Source organism: Cynocephalus volans, chromosome 7 (genome assembly GCF_027409185.1).
Source record: "Cynocephalus volans isolate mCynVol1 chromosome 7, mCynVol1.pri, whole genome shotgun sequence".
Taxonomy (NCBI): domain Eukaryota; kingdom Metazoa; phylum Chordata; class Mammalia; order Dermoptera; family Cynocephalidae; genus Cynocephalus; species Cynocephalus volans.
The window spans coordinates 12,934,395-12,949,809 of NC_084466.1; the positions used below are offsets into that span (position 1 = coordinate 12,934,395).

Consider the following 15,415-nt stretch of genomic DNA (forward strand, 5'->3'; position numbering starts at 1 on the left):
TGTGCAAGAAAATACATTTTTTACATGTGATGCATGTAACAGTAGGAAAATATGGCAAACCTACTTGGTACTTAAGTCAGTTAATTAAAAAATATAGTAATTGGTGAATGAATAAAGTATAGAAATTAAATAAGTAAATTAGTGAAAAACATGTTCAGTTAAGTATAAAACATGAAAGTATGTTCTGTAAATATTAAAGAATATTCCTCTCAGAAGCCAGACAGAATAGAAGAATAACTTTTAGTTGGGACCAATACAAACTAATATTTTGACAAACTGCCCAGATGCCATGCCATCATGTTGTATTATACCAAAATTTAACAGAGATGTGATCTGACAAAATATTCTTACTCAGCCTACCTCCAATTCATGAATTTACTGTTCAAGCTTATTAGAGTAAAACCTAAATTAACCAAAGTCTAATAATTGAACAACTACAATGAAAAATTCAAAGAATTAAGAGGGGGGAAAACCCCATAGAATACTCTTAAGAATACTCTAAAGTCCTCCAGAAATAACCTTTCAAGTAACTTACTTATGTCTATTATGTGTAGTTAAACACATGAGGGGTCTTCAAAAAGTTCATGAAGACTTGTATTATCCTTTAATTCTATTTTCCATGAACTTTTTGAAGTACCCTCATAGAGAGACAAACATCCAAATTAGAGGTGTGCTTCAAACATGCACTAAAGTCATTTGGGGGGCAATATTATTTCTGTGGGAAAATAGACACCACCAGCCCCAGGACTACAACCAATGTATAGAGATTACATGTATTTGCTGCTTAAAACAGTGGAAATAGCAAAGTTATAACCAGTAAATACTCCATAATGAAGGCTAAAAAGGAAATCACAAGTGAGCTAGAAAGAATATAAAGGGGATTTTTCAAATTTTCATATACTCTGGATACTGATGTTACTGATTTTTTTTTTAATTACATCTAGGTTCACTTGAAAGCTTACTGTTTTCCCTTAGTTGACAAGGATGAAGCACTAGCACATGAGATTACACAGAATCACCATTACTTATTAGTTAGCAAAAGTAAAGAAATGAGGGTGATGCTTAAAGGGAAAGGAGGGAAGAAACTTCTCCTGATGTAACAAGGGAAAGACTGGAAAAGATGAGAAGTGTGGATTGTATGATTTAACTGTCATTAAATGAAAATGAGCAGGAAAAGGTAGAGGTGCAAAAATAGGGTCACTAAATTGTCCTGGGCCACTACTGTACAGTTGTACAAACTGTTCACAGCACAAAGGCACTCAGTCAAGGGGGCAAAGCAAGGGCTTGATAAGCTCCACTGCTAAGCTGGGCTTCCTGTCTCAGAGCGGGATATGTCCTGAGAATAGAGCACTTCTATTTCACACAAAGCTCCAGTCCACTTGACAAGCACCTAAGAGCTATATCCACTCAAAGGGAGGTCTTCTGAAATTTGTATAAAAGCACCATTTGGCCTTAAGGGAGGCTGTGCAGTAATACTCCACCACCGTTCTACTTCAGCCTCCAAGTCTAGCCACCCAGCCCCACCGTTATATTCATTGAGCCATGAGAAAAGAGCAAAACTAGACAGTAGTCAGTCTTTCCTATGAACTGTTCTTTGACCCACACTATTCATTTACAATTGAAAGTGAACATACATCTTGCAGTTTAAATCTGATATTAAAGTCCATTATTCTGAAGTTGACAATAATTTATGTTGAGCTAAAGTAATCTTTTCATCACTAATGGAAAGTTGCTAATAAAATTAAGAACGTAATTTACTCCTTGAGGAGGTTAAGTATAACTTTGCTTTCATTATATAAATGGAATGGCTGCTCCTAATTCAGTTATCCTACACACTCTAAAGGTCTGTAGGATCACAGTTTATAAGGCATTATAACTATAATATATGTACGAGGTAACAAAACTACATTTCTTAGAAAATAGTCTATAATTTTCCCTAATCACAGAAGCAAACAGCTATACCCTCTACCCCCAAATCAGTCAAATGTTAAGTCATTATGCTTTATATCTCCATACATTTTCAAGTTTCCTATGTCAAAAAAAAAAAAAAAAAAAACCATAGACAATAATATGGCAAAATTGCTATCAAACTGCACTGGCCAATTGTCCTTTAATCTGAAGTCTCTTGTTTTACATACCATACATACCTACAAATACTAGATGCTCATCTAGGAAAGGTCATAAGTCATACGTTTAATTAAATAACTTAAGATGTACATATGAAGTATAGGACGGCTAAAGAAAATGAAACACCTATACTTAGTAGGTCAGTTTCATTAATTCATGTTTTTCTTATTTCTATTTAAACACATAGTAAGCAAATGTTCTACAGAATTCTCTAATTAGTAAACCTTAAAGCTGTTTTCTAGAACTGGATGTTATATATAATAACAGGACCACAAATGCTTGTTTTTTACCTCGAATAACATAATTATCCAGTGCATCTTCCATCCTCTTCAACGCTTCGGTTCTATCAGAACCGTATGTGATTAGCTAAAAACAAACAAAAAACACCAATCTATATCTGTCTCTATGTTAAATGATTCCTTCTGGTAAAAATCAAAATATTTCCTAACAGAGTTTCCAAAATATATTTTGAAATTTCACAGTGGTTTAATTTTAAACATAAAATACTCCAACTAAGATTTGAAGTAAATATTAGAATTACGCTTGTTCAGACTTTTCTCCTACATTTCATTATCATAGTACAAAGCTATATGACAAAAACAAGCATAGGAAACATTTTAAAATATATCAAAATGTGAACATTTGGGATAGATTGGGAATAGTGGTGGGATTAGATAAGATTTTTTTAAATTTCCCTATTTTTCTGTGGTTTCCAAGTTCGATACTCTTAAGAGCTAACACTTTCATAATTGACCCAAAAAAGTAGATAAACTTTTAAATATGAAAGCAAAAAGGGAAAAAAAAGGACTATCTTAAGAACAACTCACAGTTTTATACATATAGTACAGAAGCAAAGAGTATTTGTATTAGAAAAACAGAAAGGTCTTACTGTTCTATATGACTTTGTGCCCATTTATATGTATCTTATATAACTTAGGAATAAAATAAGACTTAACTCATACTCATTAAAGATTTTTCTGGTGGTTATATTAGTCAATCTGTAGGTTGCAATTATTCTATTTACATTTTATTAGCTCTTCAATATCAAGCCAGTTTGAAAATTAATTTGTAGGCCATTTTTCTGAACAGAAATGTATCTGTCTAAAAATGAAATCCTATCTGTTCAAAAATCAATATACAATATTTTATGTATTTTTATTTTTAAATAGTGTTTTTCTAACAAACAAAAGACCTAATGTTAGAGTAAAAACTTAAATGAAAAAAGATAAAAAATGGTTTGTTTACTGCAACATAAAAAAGTACACTTGGGGAATAACCATCTTGAAAAATAGGGTTTATTAAAGAAATCACTCCCACATAGAGATCTAAAATTTCAGAGAACAAAGCTCTAAATGAAATCCAGTTTTAACTACTGCAGTATTTTACATTTTATAAGATCTTAAGATTTAAAAGATCTAGAAATTTAAGAAGAATTATTATTGTTTATTCTGGAAAGTCAATCTTTGAAAAGACAGGTGGGCAAACCACATCTTATAATACTTCTGTCAAATCTATTTAAGTAATTAGTAATTTGTAAAAATTGAAGAGAAGCAGTCAAAAGTACTCTAACAAACACTGTCTACCAGCACAGCTCCTTGATATCACCTGTCATTCATCCTTTCATCTCAGGCAATGCTCAGGAAAGGCCAAAAAACCTAATTCCTCCTCATTGCAATGACGGGGGTTGGCACCACTGGTGAGATGTTTATTTTTGTATGTGTGTGTGTGTGTGTGTGTGTGTGTGTGTGTGTGTGTGTGTGTGTGCATGCATGCGTGTGCGTGTGTATGGTGGTAGCAGTGGTGATAGCATGATTTGATTGGGAAGAGGGAATGCTGCAAACTGACATGATGCTGAAATTCCTCTTGAGAAAAAATTTTTTCTGCTTTCATTTTTACATCAGTGCCTAATTACTTGCTTAATTATAGTACATGATTCAGATCAAGGCCCAATTTCAGACTTTTAAATTAAATACATGCATTGTTTTTTCAGAAGAAAACTGAAAGATCCATTAAGAAACAGAACTAACTTTTGAAATCATAGGGTCATAATAAATGCTAATATCACTTCCCGGTTGGATGCCGCTGTCAACCCGGACCTAGGAGAAAGAAAGAAAAAATAGAAAGTGACTTCATATTGTGCAGATAATCATTTTTAACCACAAGTATAATTTCCATGGAAAAAATAGATATGAGAATTTCAATCTCAAATAACATTTCCACTTCTAGAAAATAGAAAAATGACCTAAAAACACAGAGAGATCAAATGATCTTGATCTGTTAACAGGCAGTACAACATATATAGCTGCTGTTCTCCTCCTAAACAAAGGAACTAAGAAATGGCAAAACAATACTTTATACATTACTATGCTAGACTGAATCTGTAGCTATTTGATGGTGTCTTCCAACGGAAGCAGAGCATGGAAGATGCCCCTTCTAATCCAGCTCACCATCGGACCCTTCTGAGAGCGCCCAGGAGGCCCCCACCAGGCCTGCTCTGCAGCTCCACAGGAACGCAGGGCCTGGGCCTTTCATGCCTGTAACTCTTTCCTGTTTTGCCTCACCCTCTCAACTGTAAAACACTATTTTTCTGTTACTGTTAGTCCCCTGGGGCTTTAATGTTTACACAGCTTTTCCCATGGCTTTGCTCTGTAAGGACACAGCCCCAATTAGAGTTCTGATTTTGCGATTTTCACTGGGGGAGGAGGGGAATAGCACAAGTTCAAAATATTCTTTTGAAGAGCCTGATTGCTGTTAACCAGCCAACAAGTTAGTTAGTACATCGCTGATTCTTGTTTTCATCTCCCAGTTTGATACCAGCAGTGAGGCACGAAGGTTAGCCATGTAAAACTTTTAAAAATGAGCAGTTGCTGAGGACAGATATTTATTAAATTATTGTGACAACGTTTTGGAATCTGAAGTATTTAAAAGCTAATCAAAATACTTCAGACTGTCAGGAATATCCTAGGGGTCTTGAGGATAGAGGAACTGAATCGAAGCTGCTAGAACAGCAGGACTTTGAAGCCCAACATTGTAAGGGGGTAGGAAGAGAAGAGCAGAAGCTCACGTGGCTCTTCACCTGTGGGAAGAAGGCTTCCTAATAAACAGCAGCTCATCTGTCTGCAGCAAGGCAGAAAAAGGTCAACACGGAGGCTGTTAAGCTTTTAATATTTTAATTTAGGCAATTATCAAGGGACCACATGTAGAACCTCTTGTCTAGGATATCCACATGAGGGTATGATGATGGCTTTATTATATGGTGACATCAAAAGATAAGCTATAGTTTCATTCTCTGACAAACATCTCATACTGGTACCCTCTTTGTCAGGTTTTAAAAGGTCACACAGTAACATACCTGGAGGGCTTTTATTTCTTTATTTGCAAACACAAACAAAAATATGAATATTTCTATTCATATTCACATTCATGTATAAACATCTTAATTTTAAATAAAAGCCATCAGCATACTTACAAAATATACTTGGCTTTCTATTTTCTGAAAACATACTTTAGGACATAAAATGAAGTTTAATGAAATTCATAGTGTTGATAAAAACAAGAATTAAAGAGGCAGCTTTGAGAGCAATAAAATCACAATCTAACTTCTCCCCACATTTAAATAGCTCCAAAATGGCAAGTGGCAATCAGGTTATGTAAGAGAAAATATACCTGTGAACTTTCATTTTCTTAACTTTAGTACCAAAAAGTTAAAGAGCTAATTTTAACACCATGCCATTTTTAAAACCATAGCATGCTCGCTAATGCTGTGTTTAAAACTGAGATTGGTAAAGTTCTAAAACTTTTGACTTCTTAAATATATCCTATCATTTGCTACATAAACTGCTACAAAGCTAATGAAGAACTCTGATGTTCAACCTACTCATAAAATAACACAAAGAAAATGTATTACATCATCCTATTGTTCATAACTTAAAATTTTAGTTACCTTGAATAATTACCACCCTAAAGGTTATGTCATTTTAATTTAAAATATATAGGGTAAAATCAAGATGTATCAACACATATTTTTGTATAAACAAATCAAAATTCCCAATTTAAAATTGTAACAAAGCATGAAAACTCTGATTTATAATTTACTGTTTATGCAGCTTTTTGCAAATAATAATCAGCTATGTTTTTATTTCTAACAATTAAAAGTCAAATCAAGTCTCCTTTTCTCTATGGAAGCAAAGGCTATACAAATCTGCATTAAAAGCTTTAAGAATAAAGTCAATTGGAATTGAAACAAATTTCTGAGAAGAACAAATCTGTTCTGAAAATAATCTGGTCTGAAAATAACAAATTTACAAAATACGGTGATTAAATGTCAAAAAGAAAATCTTCATCATTGTCATATAAATAAATTTCAGGCTTAAAGAAGCAAGTGAAAAGTACCAACCATAAGTTAACTCTTAAGTAAGTTTTCTTGTGACCCAAAAAGGTAGGAGCCAAAAATGATTTCCTAGGTTAAACTGACTAATCTAGTTTTAATAAGGCAAGGAGGAAAAACAAATAACAGCCACAACAAAAACACCTAAGCATCTCTGTATGAAATTCTCAAACCATTGCTCAGAAACCTCTAGCATAATTAAAATTTCTTTCTTCAGTACCATAGTGGACCTTGTGAAACTATCAGACGTCTCCCACCCTTCAGTCTCAATTCACCTCTCCCCCCTAAGCACAACTCCCAGCCCGCCACGTCTACCTGACAAGTGACAGCCCAATCTGATTAAATGCTTCCAAGGGAGGGGACTCGTGGGCCTCTATGACAGGCCAAAAGTGATCACCATGGAGATACATAATTACAGCTGTCAACGCATCTACTGTCCTGCTGACATCAATTTGATTGCTCCAAGCAATAATGATAGACAAAGCTTAGTGTGCACTCTCCTGCACCCAATCACTTTATCTATTCCTTGGTCCATTTAGCTGACATGCAACATTCACACAAGCAAATAACAGCAGTAAGCAGAACATTTAAGGCATTTTAATTGTTTTTTCTTTCTATGGATGGCTCGCAACTGCAAATGTTATTACATAAAACTCCTGCTGCAGCATTAATTGAAGAAAGATTTGGTGGGACAAAGACTGTAGGGGGTATAGTTTGTCCATTATCACTTGTACTTTCAACAGGTCTCACGTTTGAAAATTGCAAATTGCAAAAACTTGCGAGGGCAAAATGTTTGACATTCTGTTAGCTATTACAACATGGTGAAAACTTCTAACGACCAGAGTAATCATTATGAATTCTTATTTAATACTTTTTTTGTTTGATTAAAAAAGTGTTTAGATATGTCCCTATGATACTTGTTTTCTCGTCTGCTATTTAATGTCACATAATGCCTGTTAAATCTTTACAATTTTTTTCTGCCTTCAGGCTTTGAACACAGCATGGAGTCTCCAAGCCTAGAAAGGGTCAAGTCCCTTTAGAAAGCACACGGGCAAAAACAATTTAAAAAGTGAAATAAATCATATATCCAATAACATCTTCAACTTTAGAATTCTTCCTGTAATCTTTCACCATCTTCATGCCAGTAATCAAACTGAATAATCATATTCACAGATGGTACAGCCTTGTCATCCACTAGCTAACATAATGTCATATATATGCACTTATTACCTCGATTAAGAAAAAGGGTAGACACTTGTTCTTTTTAAGCAACAAAAACTATGTAAAGAACAACTATTAAATATGGAAGAACTATGAAACAGAGTTGACAGTAGTCACTTTTCTTTAACTGACGTAAATAATATGTACTTTGTAAAGTCTATGACACTTAATAGAATAAGCCACACTTTGCTTTCCTTCATCCTTTTCAATTAACAAGCTGATTTTGTGCTTGCATTTCTTGACATCTGACTATACTGGGGAGCTGGATTAGACTTACTGAAAAGACTAAACTGTAACACAAAAAGTCATCTCCTATCCTTAGGATTCCTTGATCTTCTTCATTACAGTTTTTGAAAGAATTGGGTACATTTATAATATCTCATCAGATTTCTCCAGACTTCCTGTGTCAAGTGAGTTCTGACTTTCCTGAACACCATAAAATAACAAAAAAAATTTTTTTTTTACCACAGAGACTGTGATTCTCCATGAATCTCACTTTTTCTTCAATTTACACCCTTTGGTGTTGACATTCTTTAACATAAAAGTACAACATAAATCAAGATTTTAACCCCTCAGTTGGTACTACAGCTTAATGACTTACACCAGGTAGATGTGTTGGTTCTTGGTACTGAGACAACCTCCCAATAGACGGTAAACCAAAAGACTTGTAGGGGTCCTGAAAGTTCAAAGGAAAGGAAGCACAGTCTTTGAAATATAAATCAGCACAAGTAAGGTTAAACATTTATACAATCAAGAAGCATTTATAGGTCTATTTTGAACACATGATATTTACCAAATCACAAGTTTCAGAATATTATTGTCTTATACTCTGGACAACTTAGGGGTGTACTTAAAAATCAAATAGAACTGTAAGCAGAATTTAGCCTGACCTTGATCATACTTTATTGAAATTGGTAAAATTCCAACTTTTTATAAAACTTCTTAAAATGCCTTGGGCAAAAATAAAATAACCTAGGCTCTACATCAAAACATACTCAAGTTCAGAACAACAAATGTGGTGTGCTAAAGATATTTGTTTTTCTTACTTCTCAAAACAGCTCACATATGGTAAAACTTGAGAATTTGGGTTCTTCAAATAAAGACCTGGGAAGAAACTTTGCACGTGTTACTAGATATATACTCCATTTGTAAATATCTTAGATCAGAATAAATAATAAGTCCAGTGTTATAAGAAAGAAAGGAATACCACTTAAAATATGACAAAAAGCAAGAGCAATAATGACCATGCCAAAACCCACATGGGTATTTCAAAAAGTTCATGGAAAAATAGAATTAAAAGATACTATGAATCTTTCCATGAAATTTTTGAAGTACCCTTGTATTTTCAAGCTCCTTTAAAAAGATTTCAAAACAACTTTCCGTATTCTTTTTTGTTGTATAAATGCTTTATTTTAAAGTTCAACATTATACAATGTAATTGTTAGTATCCTTAAATAAAGATACTGCTGATTTACTTTTTTATTTCCACAAACATCTTTGACATCTAAAAGTAAAAGATGATATGTAACTTTGCATTCTTGTTTTAATCATTTGCAAAAAGCATTTTCAGATTCTGACTGCTCTATTATCTGATTTAAGTAAATATAAAATAATATAAAAGCACCAAACTAAGAGTTTATGAGTAAAACCTAACTAAAATTATGATTTAATAGCACATGTTTTATCAAGAGCTTTACAATTTAAATTTCAGTTGTTTCATAAAAGACAAAATTATTAGGGAAAAACTGTTGGAAAAAAATTCAGTAAATATAGAATCAACAACCAACATGTACCCAAGATAGGCTCTTTAAAAAAATAAAAACCCAGAGAAATAAATGCTGCTCTTTCTTGCTAATGTGAATACAAACAAACAAAAAGCAAACAAAATAAAAACCATGGTCCATTTGAGCTCAAGAATATTTTACTTAAGTTTTGTTGCCTCTTAACAGACTGGTAGCAATTTCCCCATCCAGAAATATATGGGAACTCATTAAGCTCAATTCTTTAAAACTATTTTGAATCACATCAAAATTGTCTAATATTTTTTCTGGCTTAATTGTGGATAACATAATCAAATACCTGATATAGGCTACAAATCCCTAACTTGACCTTGTTGTTTAGCTATACCAGGTCCATGACTCTGGACACAATAAATCTTTCCTCCCAACATCATTCATTTTACCTCAGCATAAACCCGACATTCAACTGCCCAGCCGTTGATGGGAATATCAGCTTGTTTGTGCCTGAGAGGGTAACCCTTAGCAACACGGATCATTTCTTGGACTAGGTCCAGGCCAGTAATGCATTCTGTGACAGGATGTTCAACCTGCAAGGCCAAGATCCACCAGTCAATAAGCATAGAAAAAGGTAAATAAAAATAAACCAGAAAAATTTCAAAAGTTTCTGGATAAGATGAGGTTAATTATTCTTAAAATTTAATCATACTTGACTAAAAAACCCTCTAGCTAGGAGAATAAAATGAAAAAACAAACATAACACAGTACACAAATCATGATAACAAAAACTACCTCCTAAAAAGTATTTATAAACTATGTGTATTACTTTTTCAAATTTTGATTTATATGTGGTCCAACAATGCCTAACAATTTTAATTTTGAAACTAATTCTTAACCAAAGAAACACATATTTATTTCACTGCAATCCTCAATGTGGCTGATAATCAAGCTATTCTGCTACACTTAACATGGCATCTATAGGGGCAGCTTATGATTTTCCAAAGCACTAGTCTACCCTAAGTCTCACCCACTTGCATGCTTTCACTAACCTGTCCTGACAAGCAGCCAGATTAGCGTAATCTTGCATCAATGCAGTGTAGCAGAAAGGAGCAGATGGATCCTTCAGGTTGCTTTCCCTCCAGACTGACTTGGGTAGTGCTTAGCATGCACAATAGCAAAACTGAGCTAGTGAAATCACTCTGCTCTCTCAGCAAATTGTTGATAACTACCTCAGCTGATGCTGTCATGGGAGTACCTGGTCTTCCACACTAACACAGGGTATACATACATACAAAAATGTGCTCTGACACATAGGTACAAGAATAGTGATACACGTCATTACAGTCTTGAATGACTGCTTACAAATTCCTCAACTTGAGTTAAAATAAAGCTACTTATAGCACTGGAAAAGAGTGGATAATCAATCTGTCTTTCATCTAAAAAGTTGAATAAATTTTAAAATTTTAAATATAACTTGGGCCACATCTGCTGCTTTGATACCAACTTTTTTTTTCATAAAAATTAAGTATGTTCTAAATGCATTTCACAATAGTTTCTTTATCATGACATGTCATATTTCATATACTCTGACGCAGGAAAAGGTCAGTGAACAAACGAATTATCTTTCCATCTTCAACTACACTAATTGAAGGACAGGACTTAGTCATTATAATAATCTTGAAGCTTATCATAAGCAGACAATGCCATGGTCTTTAAAAAAAAAGCTTTGTAAAAATAAACAGATGGCATCCATAATTAGCTCTGTGTGTGTTATGAGTTTGTTTACAATTTCAACAACATTTTAAGGCATTTTGACATAATTTTAATGACAAATCATCACTAAAATAAGCATCTACACTTTGAAAAATAAATGTGACACTAAATAAAGATCTTATTAGATAGTTTAAAATATATATTTTTAAAAGCAAATTATGATTTTTTGAGAAACATCTTATGATAAAAAATAAGAAACAAGCATAAAGCCCGTCTATTATTACTAGAAACCAATTTCATGTGAGAAAGCATCTTAGTATTCAAATTATTCAGGAGGTAAACCTACTATGTGCCAGATGCTTTATACCAATACTATTTCCACATCTCTATTAGGTAAGAAAACTTTAAAAGTTAAGTGAATGATTCAATTTCCTCTTTCTATGACCAGTGCCCAGGAAAGTATGTACTATATACTAGGCAAATAAAAGTATATTGAATGAATAAATGAATGAATGAACAAACAGTAAATCCAGACTCATTCCTACAGTAAGTGGTAGAGCTACGGTTGGAATTTATGTCACTCCAGAGATGATGTTATCTTCCTGTTCTTCCTCATGGAAAGAATGTATATGAAAGCATGTAGTAAATAGAAACAGCGATATAACAATTATGTGCTACTGTCTTTTATAAAACATATTACTATAAAGATTTAAAGATACAAATTTCTTACAAGGCTCTATTTTACTTTAGAAGACATTTCTATAACCAATTAGAAAAATAAGCACATTAGATTTACTTCGAATGGTATTGAAAAATGGATCCACTTAGTTCCAAACTTAGAGTTATATAAGAGAAACACAACACAATATTTACAATTTAAATTAGTGAGCTACAATTAATTGAAAATAGAAGTAATTAAGTAGATAACTAAAATAATAGTCAGCTGCTAAAGGTAAAATAATTACATACAGAATTTTTTTTCTCAAAAATTTTCATCTTATTTTACATTTCTTTTGATTTCACTTGATATTTTAATATATAGGATTCACATTTTTTACATGAAAAGGCAATGCTATCAGATATTAAGCAATAATAATTTAAAATTTTTGATGTATATTTCTTTCAGACATATCGATTGAGTTTTTTTTATTTTTTCGCTTCATTGATATAAACCGTAGGATTCTTACATAATTTTTAAAAATATTCACTTAGGTACAAGTATTGTCAAAGTCTGCAAAATATTCTAACATGTCTGAATTTTTCAGGTAAAAGAAATATATCTTCTTCAAAGTAAAACTTATTATTTTAAACATTTTTAAAAGAAATCTTTCTAAATACACAAAATTCCAAAGCTATTCAATAGGATATGTGAAACTTTTCCTTTAGATCCTAAATCATTATTATTACCAGAAATTTTGTAAGCATAACATTGTTTAAATAATCACATACATTCCCCCAACTCTCAGGAACTTAGCAATAGTTTCCCTCTGAAAGTTAAACTCAGTACTTAAGAGAATTAAAACAGAGCTACACAAAGAAATAAAATGGCTCCCAGGCCAAAATATAATTCAATAGAAATTTTTAAAATATCTTAGGAAGGAAGGTAGGAGATGGTTAACTAGAACAAAAGGTTATGAAAAGAAAAAAAAGAGTCAAAGATTGGTGTCTGGTAAACCAACAAGTTCATCTTTTCATACTTAGAAGAAAAACGTAACCACAGAAGTCTGGTGCTAACAAACATCTGTTCTATGGGCTATTATGTGGAGGAAAAAACGGTTTCTGTGTCACCTCTATTCGGGAAACACTGAGTTAACCTAATAAGCAGAGTTTATTTTTAAGGAAGATTCCTCAGTCATTAAAATGTCCATATGCCTTATGACTCTCTAAGAGGGGGATCCTGTACAGCACTTCCTCTTCCTTTTGCAGAGTATCTTTATGGGTTTAGAATTCCATGGAACACACTTTTGGAAACAATGTTTTAAACACTCCAAATATAAAATGGAATTCCCTTATTTTTGAGAAGCTGGCTTCACATGTTTTTCCTATGCATCAGAAATGTGCTCATTCCAAGAAACGCATGAATAAGGGATCTATCAGACAGTATTATTTTGCATTGTAGATTAATATATTACCATTTGAGTATATAAATCTTGTGATTTAGTCAGCAAGAGTAAGCCCTAACCCAAAATAATAATAAGAATAATCATCACACATGCAAAAAAGGAGTAAGTCCTACCAGGTTAAAATTTCCAAATCCTCAAAGACATACATCTGACTGGGATATATTAATCAAGGTAGTGCCACACTGTAGAATCTACTAGCAGTGGATAAATCAGTTAGAATTGGCAATACTCCCAGTTCACCATAAATTTTTTGTTCAAACAGGTAAGAAAAACTATAATCATCAAATGCCATATTATGGGACATAATTATGCTCAGGGACTAGAATGAAATTGTATAGTTCTATACATCTACATCAGATGGTCACAAACAGCTAGCTTATTTTAAATCTATCAGCTATTTTAATTTAATTTTGTCTTAATCACCATCAAGCTGTCACTATTATCAGTGTGTCTAGCTCTCTCACTACTTTCTCTTACTAATCTGCTGCTTCAAATTTATTTTCCAAAAAATAATTAAGCTTGCCAAATGCAACTGTAAGGTAAACGAGGTTTTGCTTTATCTCTGAGTGCTGAATGTATCTAATTTCAATAGTGGTGAACTTAGAAAAACTAAATCTTTCTAGCATCGTGTTGTCATTATATATCTTCATGATTCTAAAAATTAGAACCATAAATTCTGACACTGACACTGCTATATTTAGCCTTATTCCTCATTAAATACAAACTAGGAAGTATGCTAAAATTAGTGAGTGAAAGTATAATGGGATATTTACAGAGTCTCAAAGTAGCTCCCTATAAGATACTGTGTTAATGACAAAAGAAAAAATATTAACACTCTGGTAGAGAAACGTCAAGCCAACATCACCAGTAATGGGATAAACAGACATCTCATGCCATAGAAGGACAACATTATTTCTGTAGTATTCCTGCCCAAAATGCAAAGACCAATTCTAGTCGTGAGAAAACAGATAAACCCAAAATGAGGGGCATTCTACAAAATAAATGGCCTATGAGCTTGAAAAGTCTCAAGATCATAATTGACAAAAAAGACCAAGGAATTGTTGCAGATTGAGAAAGAATAAAGACAGGTAACAACCAAATGCAATGTAGGATCCTGAATCAGAATGTTTTTTTTCTTTTACTACAAAGGCATTAGTGAGATAATTGGTAAAATTTACATATAGTCTATAGACTGGATGATAGTAATATGTTAATACTAAAATACTGATTTTGATAATGGGACTGTGGTTATATAAGAGAATATCTGCATTTTTAAGAAATAGAGACAAATTTAGGAGGAAAGGGGTTCCAGTCCTGTAACTTACTCTGAAATGTTTCAGGTAAAGAAAATAGATATAGATACAGACAGAAAGATAAAGCAAATGTGGTAAATGTTAGGGAAGCGTGTTCAGAAATTCCATGCAACATTTTTGCACCTTTTCTGTATGCCTGAAATCATTTCAAATTAAAAGTTCAAAAAAGCAATGTCACTAGAGAGACCTGTTTGTCATGTAACAAAACATTATTAAAATAAAGATATCTGACTTGATCAACATTCTTTTCTCTTCAGTCAGGATCTTCCCACTGTGTTAAATAAGACATCATCCAACAGCAGGTAATTTGTTCAATATGTTTTCCCTGAACTAAACTTTTAAATACTTAACTAATAATTCCTAAAACTTTAAGAAGGTAACTAAATAAGAGGCAAATCTTCAAGGGAAGCAAGATGTAGGAAAATTTTAATTACACACCTAAGTTAACTTCAAATGAAAACTAACATTGAGGGAAGTCTAGAAAAGGAATAAGTCACAAAGTGTGGACAGAAGCTGGTTGGATGAAACACGCTCGCTTGGCCACTCTGCAGAAGTGGAGAGAAGTATCCTTGAGAGGAGGGATATTTGTCTGTAATTGTTCAGCAGCTGGTGAGTGGTGGCCTACTGCTTTGTCAAAACAGAAGCTGTGCCCAAAAGTATAAGACCCAACATACAGAACCATAACTAACATTTTTATGGTGCTGCAAAATTTACAAAGTCCCTTCCGATGACAAACTTGTTCAATATTCCAATGCCATCTTACAGAGAAGGCACATGACATACTCACACCTTTCA

General features: G+C 33.0%; 1 protein-coding gene across 5 annotated transcripts in view; it reads right to left on the reverse strand.

Annotated features, from left to right (window-relative positions):
* The window catches only part of PCCA (propionyl-CoA carboxylase subunit alpha), a 411,013-nt gene that overhangs the window by 198,013 nt on the left and 197,585 nt on the right, over positions 1–15,415 (reverse strand). For all 5 annotated transcript variants that reach the window (XM_063101797.1, XM_063101799.1, XM_063101796.1 and 2 more), the window contains 4 exons: positions 9,918–10,061; positions 8,337–8,411; positions 4,155–4,223; positions 2,418–2,493 (listed from right to left, as the gene is read on the reverse strand). In XM_063101797.1, coding sequence (XP_062957867.1) covers positions 2,418–2,493; positions 4,155–4,223; positions 8,337–8,411; positions 9,918–10,061 — 364 coding nt within the window. The remainder of the gene's footprint in view (positions 1–2,417; positions 2,494–4,154; positions 4,224–8,336; positions 8,412–9,917; positions 10,062–15,415) is intronic.